Source organism: Salvelinus alpinus, chromosome 6 (genome assembly GCF_045679555.1).
Source record: "Salvelinus alpinus chromosome 6, SLU_Salpinus.1, whole genome shotgun sequence".
NCBI lineage: Eukaryota > Metazoa > Chordata > Actinopteri > Salmoniformes > Salmonidae > Salvelinus > Salvelinus alpinus.
This window is the reverse complement of record NC_092091.1, coordinates 6,655,190-6,680,330: the sequence shown is the minus strand read 5'-3', so window position 1 is coordinate 6,680,330 and position 25,141 is coordinate 6,655,190. Positions and strand designations below refer to the sequence as shown.

At 44.2% G+C, this 25,141-nt stretch overlaps 1 protein-coding gene across 5 annotated transcripts in view; it reads left to right on the top strand.

Annotated features, from left to right (window-relative positions):
* The window catches only part of LOC139578036 (myelin regulatory factor-like), a 73,417-nt gene extending 50,839 nt beyond the window's left edge, over window positions 1-22,578 (top strand). For 3 of the 5 annotated variants that reach the window (XM_071405176.1, XM_071405179.1, XM_071405180.1), the window contains 16 exons: window positions 316-392; window positions 1,225-1,335; window positions 3,533-3,632; window positions 7,618-7,818; window positions 8,625-8,733; window positions 9,897-10,006; window positions 11,172-11,332; window positions 11,513-11,588; window positions 11,976-12,127; window positions 14,495-14,565; window positions 14,662-14,778; window positions 15,360-15,720; window positions 16,313-16,375; window positions 18,151-18,256; window positions 19,843-19,917; window positions 20,022-22,578. In XM_071405176.1, the coding sequence (XP_071261277.1) occupies window positions 316-392; window positions 1,225-1,335; window positions 3,533-3,632; window positions 7,618-7,818; window positions 8,625-8,733; window positions 9,897-10,006; window positions 11,172-11,332; window positions 11,513-11,588; window positions 11,976-12,127; window positions 14,495-14,565; window positions 14,662-14,778; window positions 15,360-15,720; window positions 16,313-16,375; window positions 18,151-18,256; window positions 19,843-19,917; window positions 20,022-20,117 (1,986 nt within the window). In that variant the 3' untranslated portion in view covers window positions 20,118-22,578. The remainder of the gene's footprint in view (window positions 1-315; window positions 393-1,224; window positions 1,336-3,532; window positions 3,633-7,617; window positions 7,819-8,624; window positions 8,734-9,896; window positions 10,007-11,171; window positions 11,333-11,512; window positions 11,589-11,975; window positions 12,128-14,494; window positions 14,566-14,661; window positions 14,779-15,359; window positions 15,721-16,312; window positions 16,376-18,150; window positions 18,257-19,842; window positions 19,918-20,021) is intronic. The other 2 variants (XM_071405181.1, XM_071405177.1) reach the window with 1 other exon arrangement.
* The last annotated feature ends 2,563 nt before the right edge of the window (window positions 22,579-25,141 follow it).

The window sequence follows — 25,141 nt, the reverse complement described above, 5'->3', positions numbered from 1 at the left end:
CAACACCTGTTCCTGTCTGGCTCATAATCCTATCTTCTGTCTGTCTCTCTCCTGTCTCCCGTCTGTCTCCTGTCTGTCTCACTCCCGTCTCCTATCTGTCTCCTTCCTGTCTCCTGTCTGTCTCCTTCCTTTCTTCTGTCTGTCTCCTGTCTGTCTCCTTCCTGTCTCCTGTCTGTCTCCTTCCTGTCTCCTGTCTGTCTCCTTCCTGTCTCCTGTCTGTCTCCTTCCTGCCTCCTGTCTGTCTCCTTCCTGCCTCCTGTCTGTCTCCTTCCTGTCTCCCTCCTGTCTCCTTCCTGTCTCCTGTCTGTTTTCCAGCTGGAAGCAATGAACCAGTCCATTAACGTGGAGCAGTCCCAGTCAGACCGCAGCAAGAGACCCTTCAAACCAGTACTGTGAGTAGAGACCCTTCATTCCAGGACTGTGAGTAGAGACCCTTCAAACCAGTACTGTGAGTAGAGACCCTTCATACCAGGACTGTGAGTAGAGACCCTTCATACCAGGACTGTGAGTAGAGACCCTTCATACCAGGACTGTGAGTAGAGACCCTTCATACCAGGACTGTGAGTAGAGACCCTTCATACCAGGACTGTGAGTAGAGACCCTTCATACCAGGACTGTGAGTAGAGACCCTTCATACCAGGACTGTGAGTAGAGACCCTTCATACCAGGACTGTGAGTAGAGACCCTTCATACCAGTACTGTGAGTAGAGACCCTTCATACCAGGACTGTGAGTAGAGACCCTTCATACCAGGACTGTGAGTAGAGACCCTTCATACCAGGACTGTGAGTAGAGACCCTTCATACCAGGACTGTGAGTAGAGACCCTTCATACCAGGACTGTGAGTAGAGAGACCCTTCATACCAGTACTGTGAGTAGAGACCCTTCATACCAGGACTGTGAGTAGAGACCCTTCATACCAGGACTGTGAGTAGAGAGACCCTTCATACCAGGACTGTGAGTAGAGACCCTTCATACCAGTACTGTGAGTAGAGACCCTTCATACCAGGACTGTGAGTAGAGACCCTTCATACCAGTACTGTGAGTAGAGACCCTTCATACCAGGACTGTTAGTCTAGGTCTTCTGGGTACCTTTTGGGGGCAGGAAAGGACTGTAGGCCCACTTTACAATTTACATTACAGTCTTAACTGCTGTGTCACATTGTAAAAACGTAAAGAAATGTGACATATTACTGATGATACATGTGTGTTTTTGTGTTTGCAGGGTCACACTGCCCCCGGAGCAGGTTACCAAGGTAACAGTGGGACGACTACACTTCAGCGAGACCACAGCCAATAACATGAGGAAGAAAGGCAAACCTAACCCTGATCAGAGGTACTAACACACACACACACACACACACACACACACACACACACACACACACACACACACACACACACACACACACACACACACACACACACACACACACACACACACACACACACACACACACAACCCTGAGCAGAGGTACTGTACTAACACACACACACACACACACACACAGTTAAAGGGGTAATCTGATATTGATACATACATACCTTTTGAATCCCAGATTGTACACTTCACTTGGCCGTCAAAAACATTTAATGGAAATACATGAAAAACAAATGTGTGATTAACCGGTTTACCTCCATACTGTAGGTGATTAACCTGTTTACCTCTATACTGTAGGTGATTAACCCTGTTTACCTCCATACTGTAGGTGATTAACCCTGTTTACCTCCATACTGTAGGTGATTAACCTGTTTACCTCCATACTGTAGGTGATTAACCCTGTTTACCTCCATACTGTAGGTGATTAACCCTGTTTACCTCCATACTGTAGGTGATTAACCCTGTTTACCTCCATACTGTAGGTGATTAACCCTGTTTACCTCCATACTGTAGGTGATTAACCCTGTTTACCTCCATACTGTAGGTGATTAACCCTGTTTACCTCCATACTGTAGGTGATTAACCCTGTTTACCTCCATACTGTAGGTGATTAACCTGTTTACCTCCATACTGTAGGTGATTAACCCTGTTTACCTCCATACTGTAGGTGATTAACCCTGTTTACCTCCATACTGTAGGTGATTAACCTGTTTACCTCCATACTGTAGGTGATTAACCCTGTTTACCTCCATACTGTAGGTGATTAACCCTGTTTACCTCCATACTGTAGGTGATTAACCCTGTTTACCTCCATACTGTAGGTGATTAACCCTGTTTACCTCCATACTGTAGGTGATTAACCCTGTTTACCTCCATACTGTAGGTGATTAACCTGTTTACCTCTATACTGTAGGTGATTAACCCTGTTTACCTCCATACTGTAGGTGATTAACCCTGTTTACCTCTATACTGTAGGTGATTAACCCTGTTTACCTCCATACTGTAGGTGATTAACCCTGTTTACCTCCATACTGTAGGTGATTAACCCTGTTTACCTCCATACTGTAGGTGATTAACCTGTTTACCTCCATACTGTAGGTGATTAACCCTGTTTACCTCCATACTGTAGGTGATTAACCCTGTTTACCTCCATACTGTAGGTGATTAACCCTGTTTACCTCCATACTGTAGGTGATTAACCCTGTTTACCTCCATACTGTAGGTGATTAACCCTGTTTACCTCCATACTGTAGGTGATTAACCCTGTTTACCTCCATACTGTAGGTGATTAACCCTGTTTACCTCCATACTGTAGGTGATTAACCCTGTTTACCTCCATACTGTAGGTGATTAACCCTGTTTACCTCCATACTGTAGGTGATTAACCCTGTTTACCTCCATACTGTAGGTGATTAACCCTGTTTACCTCCATACTGTAGGTGATTAACCCTGTTTACCTCCATACTGTAGGTGATTAACCCTGTTTACCTCCATACTGTAGGTGATTAACCCTGTTTACCTCCATACTGTAGGTGTTTAACCCTGTTTACCTCCATACTGTAGGTGATTAACCCTGTTTACCTCCATACTGTAGGTGATTAACCCTGTTTACCTCCATACTGTAGGTGATTAACCCTGTTTACCTCCATACTGTAGGTGATTAACCCTGTTTACCTCCATACTGTAGGTGATTAACCCTGTTTACCTCCATACTGTAGGTGATTAACCCTGTTTACCTCCATACTGTAGGTGATTAACCCTGTTTACCTCCATACTGTAGGTGATTAACCCTGTTTACCTCCATACTGTAGGTGATTAACCCTGTTTACCTCCATACTGTAGGTGATTAACCCTGTTTACCTCCATACTGTAGGTGTTTAACCCTGTTTACCTCCATACTGTAGGTGATTAACCCTGTTTACCTCCATACTGTAGGTGATTAACCCTGTTTACCTCCATACTGTAGGTGATTAACCCTGTTTACCTCCATACTGTAGGTGATTAACCCTGTTTACCTCCATACTGTAGGTGATTAACCCTGTTTACCTCCATACTGTAGGTGATTAACCCTGTTTACCTCCATACTGTAGGTGATTAACCCTGTTTACCTCCATACTGTAGGTGATTAACCCTGTTTACCTCCATACTGTAGGTACTTCATGTTGGTGGTAGCGTTGCAGGCCCAGGCCCACAGTCAGAGCTTCACGTTGGCCGCGCAGGTGTCCGAGAGGATCATCGTCAGGGTAACCTCTGTCAGTCTGGCCGTGTCTGTCTGACCGTCCTCTTCTGATCTATCTCAATAACCTCTGTCAGTCTGGCCGTGTCTGTCTGACCGTCCTCTTCTGATCTATCTCAATAACCTCTGTCAGTCTGGCCAGGTCTGTCTGACCGTCCTCTTCTGATCTATCTCAATAACCTCTGTCAGTCTGGCCAGGTCTGTCTGACCGTCCTCTTCTGATCTATCTCAATAACCTCTGTCAGTCTGGCCATATCTATCTGACCGTCCTCTTCTGATCTATCTCAATAACCTCTGTCAGTCTGGCCAGGTCTGTCTGACCGTCCTCTTCTGATCTATCTCAATAACCTCTGTCAGTCTGGCCAGGTCTGTCTGACCGTCCTCTTCTGATCTATCTCAATAACCTCTGTCAGTCTGGCCATATCTATCTGACCGTCCTCTTCTGATCTATCTCAATAACCTCTGTCAGTCTGGCCAGGTCTGTCTGACCGTCCTCTTCTGATCTATCTCAATAACCTCTGTCAGTCTGGCCAGGTCTGTCTGACCGTCCTCTTCTGATCTATCTCAATAACCTCTGTCAGTCTGGCCAGGTCTGTCTGACCGTCCTCTTCTGATCTATCTCAATAACCTCTGTCAGTCTGGCCAGGTCTGTCTGACCGTCCTCTTCTGATCTATCTCAATAACCTCTGTCAGTCTGGCCAGGTCTGTCTGACCGTCCTCTTCTGATCTATCTCAATAACCTCTGTCAGTCTGGCCAGGTCTGTCTGACCGTCCTCTTCTGATCTATCTCAATAACCTCTGTCAGTCTGGCCAGGTCTGTCTGACCGTCCTCTTCTGATCTATCTCAATAACCTCTGTCAGTCTGGCCAGGTCTGTCTGACCGTCCTCTTCTGATCTATCTCAATAACCTCTGTCAGTCTGGCCAGGTCTGTCTGACCGTCCTCTTCTGATCTATCTCAATAACCTCTGTCAGTCTGGCCAGGTCTGTCTGACCGTCCTCTTCTGATCTATCTCAATAACCTCTGTCAGTCTGGCCAGGTCTGTCTGACCGTCCTCTTCTGATCTATCTCAATAACCTCTGTCAGTCTGGCCAGGTCTGTCTGACCGTCCTCTTCTGATCTATCTCAATAACCTCTGTCAGTCTGGCCAGGTCTGTCTGACCGTCCTCTTCTGATCTATCTCAATAACCTCTGTCAGTCTGGCCAGGTCTGTCTGACCGTCCTCTTCTGATCTATCTCAATAACCTCTGTCAGTCTGGCCAGGTCTGTCTGACCGTCCTCTTCTGATCTATCTCAATAACCTCTGTCAGTCTGGCCAGGTCTGTCTGACCGTCCTCTTCTGATCTATCTCAATAACCTCTGTCAGTCTGGCCAGGTCTGTCTGACCGTCCTCTTCTGATCTATCTCAATAACCTCTGTCAGTCTGGCCAGGTCTGTCTGACCGTCCTCTTCTGATCTATCTCAATAACCTCTGTCAGTCTGGCCAGGTCTGTCTGACCGTCCTCTTCTGATCTATCTCAATAACCTCTGTCAGTCTGGCCAGGTCTGTCTGACCGTCCTCTTCTGATCTATCTCAATAACCTCTGTCAGTCTGGCCAGGTCTGTCTGACCGTCCTCTTCTGATCTATCTCAATAACCTCTGTCAGTCTGGCCAGGTCTGTCTGACCGTCCTCTTCTGATCTATCTCAATAACCTCTGTCAGTCTGGCCAGGTCTGTCTGACCGTCCTCTTCTGATCTATCTCAATAACCTCTGTCAGTCTGGCCAGGTCTGTCTGACCGTCCTCTTCTGATCTATCTCAATAACCTCTGTCAGTCTGGCCAGGTCTGTCTGACCGTCCTCTTCTGATCTATCTCAATAACCTCTGTCAGTCTGGCCAGGTCTGTCTGACCGTCCTCTTCTGATCTATCTCAATAACCTCTGTCAGTCTGGCCAGGTCTGTCTGACCGTCCTCTTCTGATCTATCTCAATAACCTCTGTCAGTCTGGCCAGGTCTGTCTGACCGTCCTCTTCTGATCTATCTCAATAACCTCTGTCAGTCTGGCCAGGTCTGTCTGACCGTCCTCTTCTGATCTATCTCAATAACCTCTGTCAGTCTGGCCAGGTCTGTCTGACCGTCCTCTTCTGATCTATCTCAATAACCTCTGTCAGTCTGGCCATATCTATCTGACCGTCCTCTTCTGATCTATCTCAATAACCTCTGTCAGTCTGGCCAGGTCTGTCTGACCGTCCTCTTCTGATCTATCTCAATAACCTCTGTCAGTCTGGCCAGGTCTGTCTGACCGTCCTCTTCTGATCTATCTCAATAACCTCTGTCAGTCTGGCCAGGTCTGTCTGACCGTCCTCTTCTGATCTATCTCAATAACCTCTGTCAGTCTGGCCATATCTATCTGACCGTCCTCTTCTGATCTATCTCAATAACCTCTGTCAGTCTGGCCAGGTCTGTCTGACCGTCCTCTTCTGATCTATCTCAATAACCTCTGTCAGTCTGGCCAGGTCTGTCTGACCGTCCTCTTCTGATCTATCTCAATAACCTCTGTCAGTCTGGCCAGGTCTGTCTGACCGTCCTCTTCTGATCTATCTCAATAACCTCTGTCAGTCTGGCCAGGTCTGTCTGACCGTCCTCTTCTGATCTATCTCAATAACCTCTGTCAGTCTGGCCATATCTATCTGACCGTCCTCTTCTGATCTATCTCAATAACCTCTGTCAGTCTGGCCAGGTCTGTCTGACCGTCCTCTTCTGATCTATCTCAATAACCTCTGTCAGTCTGGCCAGGTCTGTCTGACCGTCCTCTTCTGATCTATCTCAATAACCTCTGTCAGTCTGGCCAGGTCTGTCTGACCGTCCTCTTCTGATCTATCTCAATAACCTCTGTCAGTCTGGCCAGGTCTGTCTGACCGTCCTCTTCTGATCTATCTCAATAACCTCTGTCAGTCTGGCCAGGTCTGTCTGACCGTCCTCTTCTGATCTATCTCAATAACCTCTGTCAGTCTGGCCAGGTCTGTCTGACCGTCCTCTTCTGATCTATCTCAATAACCTCTGTCAGTCTGGCCAGGTCTGTCTGACCGTCCTCTTCTGATCTATCTCAATAACCTCTGTCAGTCTGGCCAGGTCTGTCTGACCGTCCTCTTCTGATCTATCTCAATAACCTCTGTCAGTCTGGCCAGGTCTGTCTGACCGTCCTCTTCTGATCTATCTCAATAACCTCTGTCAGTCTGGCCAGGTCTGTCTGACCGTCCTCTTCTGATCTATCTCAATAACCTCTGTCAGTCTGGCCAGGTCTGTCTGACCGTCCTCTTCTGATCTATCTCAATAACCTCTGTCAGTCTGGCCAGGTCTGTCTGACCGTCCTCTTCTGATCTATCTCAATAACCTCTGTCAGTCTGGCCATATCTATCTGACCGTCCTCTTCTGATCTATCTCAATAACCTCTGTCAGTCTGGCCAGGTCTGTCTGACCGTCCTCTTCTGATCTATCTCAATAACCTCTGTCAGTCTGGCCATATCTATCTGACCGTCCTCTTCTGATCTATCTCAATAACCTCTGTCAGTCTGGCCATATCTATCTGACCGTCCTCTTCTGATCTATCTCAATAACCTCTGTCAGTCTGGCCATATCTATCTGACCGTCCTCCTCTGATCTACCTCAAAATGTACCTCGCAGGAAATAAACAGAAATGTACAATTCAAAAATTTGAATTTACTGTCTTCCTAAATGTCTATGAAATTGAGGCAAACCCCTCATACCTATCTGACTTCATGTGTTACGGTCTTGATTATTTCTTCTGTCAATATCTATATGTTTGTTGAGGCTGTTTTAAACATTACGTGCAGACCAGCAACCAAAAACATGTAGGAAGCTACTCAGCGTATATATATATTACTAGCACTGCAAACAAAAGAGGAATGAAAGACCTGCTATTACGAATGTAAATCAAAGGATATTTTTTACAGCTCCCCTCAACTCTAAATATCTGTGTGTTGTCTATCTCTGGGTTTCCAGGCGTCTAACCCCGGTCAGTTTGAGAGTGACAGCGAGGTGTTGTGGCAGCGAGGCCAGCTACCTGACTCGGTGTACCACCACGGCCGGGTCGGCATCAACACCGACCGGCCAGACGAGGCCATGGTCATCCACGGCAACCTGAAGGTCATGGGGTCACTGGTGCACCCCTCTGATATACGGGCTAAAGAGAACGTCCACGAGGTGAGGGTGGGGGGGTGGGTTGAGGGGGGGTGAGGTGAGGGTGGGGTGGGGGTGGGTTGAGGGGGGGGGGGTGAGGTGAGGGTGGGGGGGTGGGTGGGTTGAGGGGGGGGGGGTGAGGGGGGGGTGAGGTGAGGGTGGGGTGGGGGTGGGTTGAGGGGGGGGGGGTGAGGTGAGGGTGGGGGGGTGGGTGGGTTGAGGGGGGGGTGAGGTGAGGGTGGGGTGGGGGTGGGTTGAGGGGGGGGTGAGGTGAGGGTGGGGTGGGGGTGGGTTGAGGGGGGGTGAGGTGAGGGTGGGGTGGGTTGAGGGGGGTTGAGGGGGGGTGAGGTGATGGGGACTGTAGATATATAAGACTGCTCTGTGTGTGTGGTGTGTTCTCTGACTGTCTGTCTGCATGTTAGTGTAGTGATGAAAAATGCTTATCAAAATCTTAATAAAATAATTCCCTGACAGAATTTTTTAAAATTGTTTTAATTTGTGTTAGAATAATTGACAACATTTGATATCTTGTTTTCTGTTCGTTGTCCTGAAACCAGACTTCAACATAGCCGTATGTACCTGTCTGTAATCTAGCTCCATAGTCATATCCAGATCTCTGTGTGTGTGTGTGTGTGTATGTGTGTGTGTGTGTGTGTATATGTGTGTGTATGTGTGTGTGTGTGAGCTTTTGCGTGCGTGCGTGTGTGTATATGTGTATATGTGTGTGTGTGTGTGTGTGTGTGTGTGTGTGTGTGTGTGTGTGTGTGTGTGTGTGTGTGTGTGTGTGTGTGTGTGTGTGTGTGTGTGTGTGTGTGTGTGTGTGTGTGTAGGTGGACACTACAGGCAACCTGAAGCGGATCAGTCAGATGAGGCTGGTCCATTATCAGTACAAGCCTGAGTTTGCTTCCAGCATGGGCATCGACACCAGCCCAGAGACCGGTAACTTACACTGTCGTTTTGGATTATACTTTATATACAATGAATTAACAGAAATCGGTAGCACTAGAAAATGTATTCCCGTCTTAATAACATTTGTATCGGTGAGTTATTTTTATATTTTATATCCTCCCGTACATTGCATTGGCGTAGTGTGGCTATGTGTCTGTATGTATACATGATGCTCTGACAGACCTTTCATCTATGACCCCTGTCTCCAGGAGCTACGGTAGTGTGTTGTATTATCTAGGAGTGATAGGAGTTTACAGTAACGTGCTGTATTATCTAGGAGTGATAGGAGCTTACAATAAGATGTTGTATTATCTAGGAGTGATAGGAGCTTACAGTCAAGTGTTGTATTATTATCTAGGAGTGATAGGAGTTTACAGTAAGGTGTTGTATTATCTATGTGTGATAGGAGCTTACTATAAAGGGGTTGTATTATCTAGGAGTGATAGGAGCTTACAGTAAGGTGTTGTATTATTATCTAGGAGTGATAGGAGCTTACAGTAAGGTGTTGTATTATTATCTAGGTGTGATAGGAGCTTACAGTAAGGTGCTGTATTATCTAGGAGTGATAGGAGTTTACAGTAAGTTGTTGTATTATTATCTAGGAGTGATATGAGCTTACAGTACGGTGTTGTATTATCCAGGAGTGATAGGAGTTTACAGTAAGGTGCTGTATTATCTAGGAGTGATAGGAGTTTACAGTAAGGTGTTGTATTATCCAGGAGTGATATGAGTTTACAGTAAGGTGCTGTATTATCTAGGAGTGATATGAGCTTACAGTAAGGTGTTGTATTATCTAGGAGTGATAGGAGTTTACAGTAAGGTGTTGTATTCTTATCTAGGAGTGATATGAGCTTACAGTAAGGTGTTGTTTTATCCAGGAGTGATAGGAGTTTACAGTAAGGTGTTGTATTATTTAGGAGTGATAGGAGTTTACAGTAAGGTGTTGTATTATCTAGGAGTGATATGAGCTTACAGTAAGGTATTGTATTATCCAGGAATGATAGGAGTTTACAGTAAGGTGTTGTATTATTTAGGAGTGATATGAGTTTACAGTAAGGTGTTGTATTATTATCTAGGAGTAATATGAGTTTACAGTAAAGTGTTGTATTATCTAGGAGTGATATGAGTTTACAGTAAGGTGTTGTATTATCCAGGAGTGATAGCTCAGGACGTGCAGCAGATCTTGCCTGAAGCTGTGAAGGAGGGCGGAGATGTGATCTGCTCTAACGGAGAGACCATCCCTAGACTCCTGGTGGTTAACAAGGTGAGACACACGCTTTGCACGCACACATAGCAACCAAGTTCTTTTAAAAATCCAAGTTAGGGAATTCCTGGAAACAGGAGGGAATAACTGGGGAGGGAAACGGGAAATCCTCCAATCGAGATTTCTGAAGGACCCGACAACTCTGGAAAAGATTCCGGAATATGACAACAGACACACAAACGCTAACTTCTATGCCTCTCTCTCGTTCTCTCTGTCTGTCTGTCTCTCTCTCTCTCTCTCTCTCTCTCTCTATCTCTCTCTCTCTGTCCCTCTCACTCTCTCTCAATTAAATTAAATTCAATGCAATTCAAGGGGCTTTATTGGCATGGGAAACATGTGTTAACATTGCCAAAGCAAGTGAGGTAGATAATATACAAAAGTGAAATAAACAATAAAAATTAAAAGTAAACATTACACATACAGAAGTTTCAAAAGAATAAAGACATTACAAATGTCATATTATGTATATATACAGTGTTGTAACGATGTACAAATGGTTAAAGTACACAAGGGAAAATAAATAAGCATAAATATGGGTTGTATTTACAATGGTGTTTGTTCTTCACTGGTTGCCCTTTTCTTGTGGCAACAGGTCACAAATCTTGCTGCTGTGATGGCACACTGTGGTATTTCACCCAGTAGATATGGGAGTTTATCAAAATTGGGTTTGTTTTCGAATTCTTTGTGGATCTGTGTAATCTGAGGGAAATATGTGTCTCTAATATGGTCAGACATTGGGCAGGAGGTTAGGAAGTGCAGCTCAGTTTCCACCTCATTTTGTGGGCAGTGTGCACATAGCCTGTCTTCTCTTGAGAGCCAGGTCTGCCTACGGCGGACTTTCTCAATAGCAAGGCTATGCTCACTGAGTCTGTACATAGTCAAAGCTTTCCTTAAGTTTGGGTCAATCACTCTCTCCCTCTCTCTCCTTCTCTCCCCTCTCTCCCTCTCTCTCCCTCTCTCCTCTCTATCTCTCTCTCTCTCTCTCCTCTCTCTCTCTCCTCTCTCTCCTCTCCTCTCTCTCTCTCCTCTCTCGTCTCTCTCCCTCTCTTCTCTCTCCCTCTCTCCTCTCTCCCTCTCCTCTCTCTCTCTCTCTCTCTCTCTCTCCTCTCTCTCTCTCTCTCTCTCTCTCCTCTCTCTCTCTCCTCTCTCTCCCTCTCCTCTCTAGGATCGTATCTTCATGGAGAACGTTGGAGCTGTGAAGGAGCTGTGTAAATTGACTGACAACCTGGAGACTCGTATAGATGAGCTGGAGCGCTGGAGCAGGAAGCTGGCCAAACTCCGCCGTCTGGACAGCATGAAGAGTACCGTCAGCGGAGGCACCACCAGGTAGGACACACCTGGATATATAGGTGCACCTGATTTAGCTTGGAGTTTACACTACTGGTAGGCTACTATTCCATTGGTTCCTTTGTACCACTGCAAACGTGATCAAGCACAGTTGAATTACATTAAATGACATACTGTATGTCATTGGCGGATGGTTTCATCTTCTTACCGTCTCTCCAGCCAATCAGGAAGCCAGTTCAGCAGGGCAGGAAGTGTCCCTCTGAAGAAGAAGAAGACAGTCAAACCTGGGAGCAAGGTGAGTCTCTCTGACCTGTATGTTTCTCTACGTATCAAAATATCTATGGACTCAAAATGGATGGTATTTAGTCAGGATCATTAGGATTGACAGAAATTATGATTAACAAATAGTATAATTAGCATATATTATGATTTGCATATATCATAATTAACATACATTATGATAAACAGATATTATGCTTAACCTATATTATAATTAAAATAAAGTATGGTCAACAGATATTATGATTAACAGATAGTCGAATTAACATATATTATTATTTATATATATATATTGTGATTAACATATATTATAATATTATTATTATTATTATAATTAAATTATAACCCCAGAGCAGGGCTGTATCAGTGTGTGGTTCTAACCTGTACCTCCGTGTGGTTACAGAGCCCAACACCAGAGCAGGGCTGTATCAGCCACAGGGTGATGCAGGGAATCATTCTGGCTCTAGTCGTCGTCATGACCTTCAGTGTCATCTCCATGTCCGTCCTGTACGTGTTGACACTGCACCACAGAGGCGACGTCTCTGAGAAGGCTGGGTATGTTCTCATCAGGCGCATACAGAGTTTTAGACGTACCTGTACATGAGATACCTCAATCATATTCACTACATGAGATACCTCAATCATATACACTATATGAGATACCTCAATCATATACACTACATGAGATACCTCAATCATATACACTATATGAGATACCTCAATCATATACACTATATGAGATACCTCAATCATATACACTATATGAGATAACTCAATCATATACACTATATGAGATACCTCAATCATATACACTATATGAGATACCTCAATCATATTCACTATATGAGATACCTCAATCATATTCACTATATGAGATACCTCAATCATATTCACTATATGAGATACCTCAATCATATTCACTATATGAGATACCTCAATCATATTCACTATATGAGATACCTCAATCATATACACTATATGAGATACCTCAATCATATTCACTATATGAGATACCTCAATCATATTCACTATATGAGATACCTCAACCATATTCACTATATGAGATACCTCAATCATATTCACTATATGAGATACCTCAATCATATTCACTATATGAGATACCTCAATCATATTCACTATATGAGATACCTCAATCATATACACTATATGAGATACCTCAATCATATTCACTATATGAGATACCTCAATCATATTCACTATATGAGATACCTCAACCATATTCACTATATGAGATACCTCATCTGTCCACCACTCTTTCCATGGTATGACATCTTATCTTTCTGTCTCTCTTCCCGTGCTCTCCTCTTTTCTTCTTCCCTATTTGCTCTCTCTCTCGCTCGCTCGCTCTCTCTCGCTCTCTCTCGCTCTCTCTCGCTCTCTCTCGCTCTCTCTCGCTCTCTCTCGCTCTGTCTTTCTGTCTCTCCCTTCTCTCTCTCTCCCTCTCTCTTTCTTTCTTCCTCGCTATGTCTTTCTGTCTCTCCCTTCTCTCTCTCTCTCCCTTCTCTCTATCTCTCTCTCCTTCTTCCTCACTCTGTCTTTCCCCTCTCACTCTCCCATTCTCTTATCTTTGATTATTCCTGTACTGTAGGTTTGTGATAAGAATGTTTCCCAGGCTGTGTCTCAAAAGGTCACGACTCATTTCTACTGTTGACTTGCTTGCCAGTCCAGTCTGGAACAGTACAAGTAGGCCTACACAGACACATGTACATGAAGTAGGCCTATACAGACACATGTACATGAAGTAGGCCTATACAGACACATGTACATGAAGTAGGCCTATACAGACACATGTACATGAAGTAGGCCTATACAGACACATATACATGAAGTAGGCCTATACAGACACATGTACATGAAGTAGGCCTATACAGACACATATACATGAAGTAGGCCTATACAGACACATGTACATGAAGTAGGCCTATACAGACACATGTACATGAAGTAGGCCTATACAGACACATATACATGAAGTAGGCCTATACAGACACATGTACATGAAGTAGGCCCATACAGACACACTACTCTCTGATTACTTTACATGATTTATTCAGCCCCGCCCACCTGACGCTGTCGCTGCTATTCTATTCTATTCTCTGTGTTCTCTCTGACTGTACTGTAATGTGGCGGCAGGTAGCCTAGTGGTTAGAGCGTTGGGCCAGTAACTGAAAGGTTGTTAGATCGAATCCCCGAGCTGACAAGGTAAAAATCTGTCATTCTGCCCCTGAACAAGGCAGTTAACCCATCGTTCCCCGGTAGGCCGTCATTTGAAAATAAGAATTTGTTCTTAACTGATTTGCCTAGTTAGAGCCGATTTGGACATATTTGTATAAAAGACTGAACATACTGAGCTCCATGTACATTTGTGTAAATATATTAAATATGAATGTATATGATGAAATATTAGGTCCTTTATGATTTATTTACCTGATTGAGATGTATTCATTTGTTGTTAGTGTAACTCAGCTTTTGGGCCCCCCTCTTGCCCATTCATTGTACTGTGGTAAGTGTGTTAGTATAAAGGCAGGAAGTTGGGCCTTCGGGGGGGGGGAGTCCTTGCTAGATGCGGGAGCGGTATAGTTTTTTGACCGTACAGACATACAGACATACATACAGAAATACAGACAGGTCATATTATAATATGTATTTGCATTTCAAGTAATCTCTGCTTTAAGTTGATTGGAGAATACCTTTTTGTTAGATAAGAAGAATAAACATTTTTTGTTGCACCATATCCCTGGATCTCATTGAATGTTTGGCCGTTTGGAAACATTGAGTGTGGAGTGTATGCGTCCGAAACAACCCCGCTTCAGGCTTGGGCAGTGGCTACGGTAAAGAGGAAAGGAAGCCACTACATGCCTAGTTAAATAAATAAAGGTTAAATGTTCTGACATCCGTCAGGTCCAGGTCTGCAGTGGGATCATCTAGAAGGACGGCCTCCGGGCCTCGATCCACCACCCCGACACTTCCAGGTCAGCGACACACACTGGGATCTATATGAATCAATGGCAGCCTACTTCATTACATTTTACAGTGGATTGAATAACTGTCATATCTGTTCTGTACAGATACAGTCCCGCCCTCTCCTTCACTGTCCAATCTTGCAGCTTGCTGCCCGCCTACAACTGCTACAAACAACCAATCAGCAACTGCTCTGTCGCCAAGCAACAACCAATCTTCATCGGGTAAGAAAACACCCATCTGTCCTACCACACCAGATGAAAAGCTTAACCCATACCTGACCCATACATAACCCATACATAACCTTTAGCCCATACATGACCCATACATAACCCATACATAACCCATATCTTCACTTCATTCATAACCTACAGCCCATACATGACCCATACCTTCACTTCATTCATAACCTATAGCCCATACATAACCCGTACATAACCCATACATGCCCCATATATGACCCACACATGACCCATACATAACCCATACCTTCACTTCATTCATAACCTAAAGCCCATACATGACCCATACATAACCCATACATGACCCATACATGACCCATACATGCCCCATATATGACCCATACATGACCCATACATAACCCATACATAACCCATACATAACCCATACATAACCCATACATAACCCATACATAACCCATACATAACCCATACATAACCCATACATAACCCATACATAACCCATACATAAGCAGTGAGTAAACATTTCATAAACAATAAATATATCAACTTGCGTTTGTTGACAGCAGCATTCATGACACCAGTCTCTCTCCTCTCTCCTGTAGAGCTGAGTAGTCTGGGCAGTATCAACAAGAAGGCCAAGTCCAGGCCTGTGGACAAGGACGGACGCTACAAGAACCGTCTCAGCCACACCTCCGCCCCCATGTACCTGTCCAAGGCGAAGAGACCTGCCCCTGCCCCTGCAGGAGACCTGGGGGTTGTAGGAGGGGCCACGAACCGTCTGCCTGGCCCGGGTGGGCCTGGAGGCCAACAGAGCCTGCCTCAGAGACAACGCCGGGATAACACACACAGCAACACAGAGGAGGAAGCAGGGGAAATATCATCCCCTTCCCTTATAGATCTACACATCCTGGAGACACACCAACACATCTCATCACACAACTGTCCCCATCCGGACAGCTGCAGGTGGGTCTTCCTCTGTGGTTCTTCTTCAGACTGTATGACTCAAATGTAGTTAGACTGGAACCCAAAACCATTGTCAAACACATTATATTAAAGACATTTTACATAACTGGACAGTTTTATCTCAATCTCTTCATTCAAAGACTCAATCATGGACACTTACTGACGGTTGTGGCTGCTTTGCGTGATGTATTGTTGTCTCTACTTTCTTGACCTTTGTGCTGTTGTCTTGTGCCCAATAATGTTTGTACCCTATGTTATGTTGCTACAATGCTGTGTTGTCATGTGTTGCTGCCTTGCTGTGTTGTTGTCTTAGGTCTCTCTTTATGTAGTGTTGTGTTGTCTCTCTTGTCGTGATGTGTGTTTTGTCCTATATTTTTATTTATTTATTTTTTAAATCCCAGCTCCCGTCCCCGCAGGAGGCCTTTTGCCTTTTGGTAGGCCGTCATTGTAAATGAGCATTTGTTCTTAACTGACTTGCCTAGTTAAATAAAGGTTAAATAAAATTTTAAAAAATGTCAATAAAGATAAATTGCTAGTATTGTTGGGGTTTGTGTGACTGCATTACATAATGATTTTTATGTTTTATCTACAGCTATACCGTACCACTCTCAGCAATCAAGAACTCTTCCATGACACAGATCACTCTACACATGATGTGAGTAGTCATGGTTACAGATCACTCTACACATGATGTGAGTAGGCATGGTTACAGATCACTCTACACATGATGTGAGTAGGCATGGTTACAGATCACTCTCCACATGATGTGAGTAGGCATGGTTATAGATCACTCTCCACATGATGTGAGTAGGCATGGTTACAGATCACTCTACACATGATGTGAGTAGGCATGGTTACAGATCACTCTACACATGATGTGAGTAGGCATGGTTACAGATCACTCTACACATGATGTGAGTAGGCATGGTGACAGATCACTCTCCACATGATGTGAGTAGGCATGGTTACAGATCACTCTCCACATGATGTGAGTAGGCATGGTTACAGATCACTCTCCACATGATGTGAGTAGGCATGGTTACAGATCACTCTCCACATGATGTGAGTAGGCATGGTTACAGATCACTCTCCACATGATGTGAGTAGGCATGGTTACAGATCACTCTACACATGATGTGAGTAGGCATGGTTACAGATCACTCTCCACATGATGTGAGTAGGCATGGTTACAGATCACTCTCCACATGATGTGAGTAGGCATGGTTACAGATCACTCTACACATGATGTGAGTAGGCATGGTTACAGATCACTCTACACATGATGTGAGTAGGCATGGTTACAGATCACTCTACACATGATGTGAGTAGGCATGGTGACAGATCACTCTCCACATGATGTGAGTAGCCATGGTTACAGATCACTCTACACATGATGTGAGTAGGCATGGTTACAGATCACTCTCCACATGATGTGAGTAGGCATGGTTACAGATCACTCTCCACATGATGTGAGTAGGCATGGTTACAGATCACTCTCCACATGATGTGAGTAGGCATGGTGACAGATCACTCTACACATGATGTGAGTAGGCATGGTTACAGATCACTCTACACATGATGTGAGTAGGCATGGTTACAGATCACTCTACACATGATGTGAGTAGGCATGGTTACAGATCACTCTACACATGATGTGAGTAGGCATGGTCACAGATCACTCTCCACATGATGTGAGTAGGCATGGTTACAGATCACTCTACACATGATGTGAGTAGGCATGGTGACAGATCACTCTACACATGATGTGAGTAGGCATGGTGACAGATCACTCTCCACATGATGTGAGTAGGCATGGTTACAGATCACTCTCCACATGATGTGAGTAGGCATGGTTACAGATCACTCTCCACATGATGTGAGTAGGCATGGTTACAGATCACTCTCCACATGATGTGAGTAGGCATGGTTACAGATCACTCTACACATGATGTGAGTAGGCATGGTTACAGATCACTCTACACATGATGTGAGTAGGCATGGTTACAGATCACTCTCCACATGATGTGAGTAGGCATGGTTACAGATCACTCTCCACATGATGTGAGTAGGCATGGTTACAGATCACTCTCCACATGAAGTCCAGACCACAGGACATAAAACAACAAAACAACTCAGCTATCTACCATTATGATGAAGTCCATGACAGCTGCATGTGTTTATATGTAGTTGCCAAGCAGACAAACCTGTTTTTTTCCCCCACAAAATAGATTATATGATATGATTTACCAACTACACCTTTTCTATTGATCACGCCTGTAAAGACTTGTCACCATTCTTCCCTCCGTCCTCATTTCCTGTTTCTTCACACAGTGTTGTAATGAAATGTCACCATTCTTCCCTCCGTCCTCATTTCCTGTTTCTTCACACAGTGTTGTAACGACTTGTCACCATGCTTCCCTCTGTCCTCAGTTCCAGTGCCAGCGTGTGGGTCAGACAGTGTGGAGCCACCAGAGGACGTCTGTGTCCTGACCACACAGAGACAGAGCTTCATGCTGGAGAGAAAAAAGTAACTGAGGTACATCTATACACTTAATACAGTATAAGACATTAACTCAGCAAAAAAAAGAAACGTCCTTTCACTGTCAACTGGGTTTATTTTCAGCAAACTTAACATGTGTAAATATTTGTAGGAACATAACAAGATTTAACAACTGGGACATAAACTGAACAAGTTCCACAGACATGTGACTAACAGAAATTGAATAATGTGTCGCTGAACAAAGTGTGTGGGGGGGGGAGGTCAAAATCAAACAGTCAGTATTAGGTGTGGCCACCAGCTGCATTACGTACTGCAGTGCATCTCCTCCTCATGGACTGCAACATATTTGCCAGTTCTTGCTGTGAGATGTTACCCCACTCTTCCACCAAGGCATCTGCAAGTTCCCAGACATTTCTGGGGGGAATGGCCCAAGCCCTCACCCTCCAATCCAACAGGACCCAGACGTGCTCAATGGGATTGAGATCCGGGCTCGTCGCTGGCCATGGCAGAACACTGACATTCCTGTCTTGCAGGAAATCACGCACAGAACGAGCAGTATGGCTGGTGGCATTGTCATGCTGGATGGTCTTGTCAGGATGAGCCTGCAGGAAGGGTACCTCATGAGGGAGGAGGATGTCTTCCCTGTAACGCACAGCTTTGAGATTGCCTGCAATGACAACAAGCTCAGTCCGATGATGCTGTGACACACCGCCCCAGACCATGACGGACCCTCCACCTCCAAATCAATCCCGCTCCAGAGTACAGGCCTCGGTGTAACGCTAATTTCTTCGACAATAAACGTGAATCCGACCATCACCCCTGGTGAGACAAAACCGCGACTCGCCTTACAACAGGCCTACAAGCCCTCAGTCTAGCCTCTCTCAGCCTATTGCGGACAGTCTCAGCACTGATGGAGGGATTGTGCATTCCTGGTGTAACTCGGGGCAGTTGTTGTTGCCATCCTGTGCCTGTCCCGGAGGTGTGATGTTCGGATGTACCGATCCTGTGCAGGTGTTGTTACACGTGGTCTGCCACAGTGAGGACAATCAGCTGTCTGTCCTGTCTCTCTGCAGCGCTGTCTTAGGCGTCTCACAGTACAGACATTGCAATCTGCAGTCCTCATGCCTCCTTGCAGCATGCCTAAGGCACGTTCACGCAGATGAGCAGGAATCCTGGGCATCTTTCTTTTGGTGTTTTTCAGAGTCAGTAGAAAGGCCTCTTTAGTGTCTTAAGTTTTCATAACTGTGACCTTAATTGCCTACCGTCTGTAAGCTGTTAGTGTCTTAATGACCGTTCCACAGGTGCATGTTCATAAATTGTTTATGGTTCATTGAACAAGCACGGAAACAGTGTTTAAACCCTTTACAATGAAGATCTGTGAAGTTATTTGAATTTTTACGAATTATCTTTGAAAGACAGGGTCCTGAAAAAGGGACGTTTATTTTTTTGCTGAGTTTATCACTGACCAGAGTTCGGGGTTCATTCTATTTCAATTAAGGAAGTAAACTGTAATTCCAATACTTTCCAAATGGACTGAGTTGAAGCAGAATTGACCCCAACCCTGTTGTTGATTACTTTGCTTATGGAGAAACTGACTGACCTCTTGACCTCTTTCTCCTCAGGGGACAGATCACCTGTGGCCAGTACCCGTACTGTCATTCCAGGACGTCACCTATCACTTCAGAGTGGCCAAGTCTGTGAGTATTGAATCGATTATATTTGAGCGTAAAAAAAAAAAAAAATCAATATATAAAGTTGCTTCAATCTAATCTTGACCTCTGTCCTCTTCTCATTCTGGCAGAGTGAAGTGAGGTGTGGCGTAGAGGAGGAGAAGGTATCCACCACCACACCACCATACTCTGACTTCTACTTCCTCATTCAAAGCAGCTGCGCATGAGAGGAGAGGGAACTAAGCATGCAAACGAGCGTGCTTGCTTTGAATCTAGCCTATCCCCTGACTGACTCGGGGTTTCTTAAAGGGACAGTTGCCCTTTTATCTACTTCCCCTGAGTCAGATGAACTCGTGGATACCCAATTGTTATGTCTCTGCGTGCAGTTGTAAGTTAGAGGTAGTTTTGCGAGCCAATGCTAACTAGCGTTAGCGCAATGACTGGAAGTCTACAGGAACAGCTAGCATTCTAGCTGTTCTCATATAGCGCAATGACTGGAATTAGTGTTAGCGACTTTCTTCATACTGCACGCGGAGACATAAAACTGGTATCCACGAGTTCATCTGACTCTGGGGAAGTAGATCAAATCCCAACTGTCCCTTTAACTACTACACCTCCTATCCCATCTCTCTCTCTCTCTCTCCTACCCATCCTGTCCTGTACAGAAACATATCCACCAAACTACAGCTCCTATGCACCTCATTATATGAAACCTAAGTTTATCATAATGCTATAGTGTTATATTATGGCTTATTAATCATTTTGTATTTTTGCCAATTGATAATATCCATTTTCCTGAACTTGTTTTGTGTCTACTGTACACTCTAACCATTCCTTATGACTGAAAACAAAAAAAAACTGTTTTGAATGTATGGTTTAATACATTTGGTTCTAGTGAGAATGATGATAGGAGAGTCAAATTCACAGTTGACTAACATTCCGTTCTGGGCTGCTGTATGTCTTGACTTCCTGTCTGGATCCTCCCAGATGGCACCATAGTCAGTGGATTTGGATATACTACTGTAGAAGTTTGTCTGAAACATTATTTGTCTATGCATTCCGGTAACAAAATTCCCAGGTTTCCCAGAAATCCCGTTTGGAAGATTCCCGCAATCAGAAGTGACGAAATCCGGAATCTTCAAAACAGGATATTTGGGAAAATCTGGGAATTTTGTGAAAGATACCAGAATTAAGTCTGACCTATCTGTTAGGGATATTCAACTGTTGCCCTACGAGGTCTGGAGCCTGCTGGTTTTCTGTTCTACCTGATAATTAATTACACACACCAAGTGTCCCAGGTCTAAATCAGTCCCCGATTAGAGGGGAAGAATGAACAGTGTTGAATTTTGAGGGTGTTAGAGAAACTAAACTAAAAAGCAGCCTAGCAGAGAATCACCTGACTGGTTTGAGGGCGCTCACTGCCGTGGAGTTGAAACAAACTCTACATCAGATTGATACGGATACATTCATAAATCTGATACATCTATACAGGTAGCTGATGATCCATTAAAGGTAAACGCTTAGACACAGAAGAAACACATTTGAATTGAAATGCATTAAATCACAGGAGTATATCAAATCTACAAGAAGTGAATGACTCAGCATGATAAGCATGGAGATGAACTCAGATAACTGGAAACGGTAGACCACTGTATACACCATAGTTATAGAACCCATATTGTCTGTCTATGGTATACACTGTATGCTCTCAGCAGATACATTGTGTGCTCTGAAACACTGCACTGGAACCACAGAATTAGAATGACTCTGATTCTATGATTCTATGATTCTAATTCTATACACTGTACTGGAACCACAGAATTAGAATGACTCTGATTATATGATTCTATGATTCTAAATCTATACACTGTACTGGAACCACAGAATTAGAATGACTCTGATTATATGATTCTATGATTCTAATTCTATACACTGTACTGGAACCACAGAATTAGAATGACTCTGATTCTATGATTCTCTGATTCTAATTCTATACACTGTACTGGAACCACAGAATTAGAATGACTCTGATTCTATGATTCTAATTCTATACACTGTACTGGAACCACAGAATTAGAATGACTCTGATTATATGATTCTATGATTCTAATTCTATACACTGTACTGGAACCACAGAATTAGAATGACTCTGATTCTATGATTCTCTGATTCTAATTCTATACACTCTACTGGAACCACAGAATTAGAATGACTCTGATTCTATGATTCTATGATTCTAATTCTATACACTGTACTGGAACCACAGAATTAGAATGACTCTGATTCTATGATTCTAATTCTATACACTGTACTGGGACATTGGTATGCAGTGTATGCTGTAGAATTCCAGCAGCTGATAATGGCATTGATCAGGTCCAACAAGGGACTATATGTTACAAGAACACTGGACATTTTTACACTGTATCTTGCCTACTGGAAATTTTACACTATAACTTGCCCACTGGAAATGTTTACACTGTAACACACTCACTGGATTTAATAATGCTTAACCACTAGCAAAATACAATGTGTGTTTAAGAAGTACTTTGTTAGCTATATATTGTCTGTTTTATGTGTTTGAATTGTAGAAGATCAGAGATGACTTTCTGCTCTGGATCGTGATGTTGATAAAAGCTTTGCCTCCCACAATTTTCAAATGCTCCAACTTAGAGTCTGGTTTTCAAGACTAGACCACACAAATATTGACATCTGAACGACGTTTTTGAAACCGCTGGTGCCTTATCTTCCTCTACAAAACAAGACGGCTGTCGTCTTATCATCACACAGAAGCAGCTCCTGGACTCGATTGAATGCTGTTCATGTCTGAGCTAATAGAGGCATCCATTTTGTGACCTGGGTCTTGTATAACCGAACAAGAAACGCCACACTAACACCCTCCTGAATGAGTCCAGAGGCCACGCTAACACCTTCCTGAATGAGTCCAGAGGCACTAACACCTTCCTGAATGAGTCCAGAGCCCACGCTAACACCTTCCTGAATGAGTCCAGAGGCCACACTAACACCTTCCTGAATGAGTCCAGAGCCCACGCTAACACCTTCCTGAATGAGTCCAGAGCCCACGCTAACACCTTCCTGAATGAGTCCAGAGCCCACGCTAACACCTTCCTGAATGAGTCCAGAGGCCACGCTAACACCTTCCTGAATGAGTCCAGAGGCCACACTAACACCTTCCTGAATGAGTCCAGAGGCCACACTAACACCTTCCTGAATGAGTCCAGAGGCCACACTAACACCTTCCTGAATGAGTCCAGAGGCCACACTAACACCTTCCTGAATGAGTCCAGAGGCACTAACACCTTCCTGAATGAGTCCAGAGGCCACACTAACACCTTCCTGAATGAGTCCAGAGGCCACACTAACACCTTCCTGAATGAGTCCAGAGGTCACACTACCACCTTCCTGAATGAGTCCAGAGGCCACACTAACACCCTCCTGAATGAGTCCAGAGGCCACACTAACACCTTCCTGAATGAGTCCAGAGGCCACGCTAACACCTTCCTGAATGAGTCCAGAGGCCACACTAACACCTTCCTGAATGAGTCCAGAGGCCACGCTAACACCTTCCTGAATGAGTCCAGAGCCCACGCTAACACCTTCCTGAATGAGTCCAGAGGCCACGCTAACACCTTCCTGAATGAGTCCAGAGGCACTAACACCTTCCTGAATGAGTCCAGAGGCCACACTAACACCTTCCTGAATGAGTCCAGAGGCCACACTAACACCTTCCTGAATGAGTCCAGAGGCCACACTAACACCTTCCTGAATGAGTACAGAGGCCACGCTAACACCTTCCTGAATGAGTCCAGAGGCCACACTAACACCTTCCTGAATGAGTCCAGAGGCCACACTAACACCTTCCTGAATGAGTCCAGAGGCCACGCTAACACCTTCCTGAATGAGTCCAGAGGCCACACTAACACCTTCCTGAATGAGTCCAGAGGCCACACTAACACCTTCCTGAATGAGTCCAGAGGCCACGCTAACACCTTCCTGAATGAGTCCAGAGGCCACTAACACCTTCCTGAATGAGTACAGAGGCCACTAACACCTTCCTGAATGAGTCCAGAGGCCACACTAACACCTTGCTGAATGAGTCCAGAGCCCACGCTAACACCCTCCTGAATGAGTCCAGAGGCCACACTAACATGTTTATAACTATCTCCTCTGGAAATAGTTTTTCATATGTACTCTGTTATTGTCTTTCCCATACTCACTGACCACTCCCCTCTTTGATATACTATTTACTATGTTTCTCATATGTCATAACAATACAGTACTTATTATATACATGTATTAGTACGTGATGAAGGACCCTTTGGACATCTGGTATCTGAATGCCTCAAGTTAACAAAGTATTCTGATACTGCGACCAGGTGTGTTGAAACAGGTGTATTGAACACAGTCCCTCTGAGACCAGGTGTGTTGAAGATCTCACCTGACCTGTTGTGTCATGAGAAATATAAATTAAAAAAAAAACTAATCAAATGAATATACTTCCTTGAAGATGACAAAATATAAAGACATTGTACTCTACTGTATTACCAATATGATGTTGACATGCATGAGTACAGTGTAATAGCTTATTTATAATGCACCAGCCAGCCTTTACAGTGAAACCAGCATAGCATTGTATATATCAACTGATTTATACTCTCTTGGGTGGTTCCATCTGGCTTCAAATGGTTCCAACTGGCTTCAAATGGTTCCAACTGGCTTCAAATGGTTCCAACTGGTTTCAAATGGTTCCATCTGGTTTCAAATGGTTCCATCTGGTTTCAAATGGTTCCATCTGGTTCCAACTGGTTTCAAATGGTTCCAACTGGTTTCAACTGGTTCCAACTGGCTTCAAATGGTTCCAACTGGCTTCAAATGGTTCCAACTGGCTTCAAATGGTTCCAACTGGTTCCAACTGGTTTCAAATGGTTCCAACTGGCTTCAAATGGTTCCAACTGGTTCCAACTGGTTCCAACTGGCTTCAAATGGTTCCAACTGGCTTCAAATGGTTCCAACTGGTTCCAACTGGATCCAACTGGTTTCAAATGGTATAGAAATTCATGAAATGTTACTGTGTAGCTTCATTTTGTAACAATGTATGCTCCTTTTTATGTTATTTTAGTTATATCATTATAACGTTGACTGTTGTTACTCTATCCTTGTTGTTGTTATATTATTCATATGTAAACATTGTTATGCTATATTATGAAACTCTGTGCCAATCAAAATCGCTATT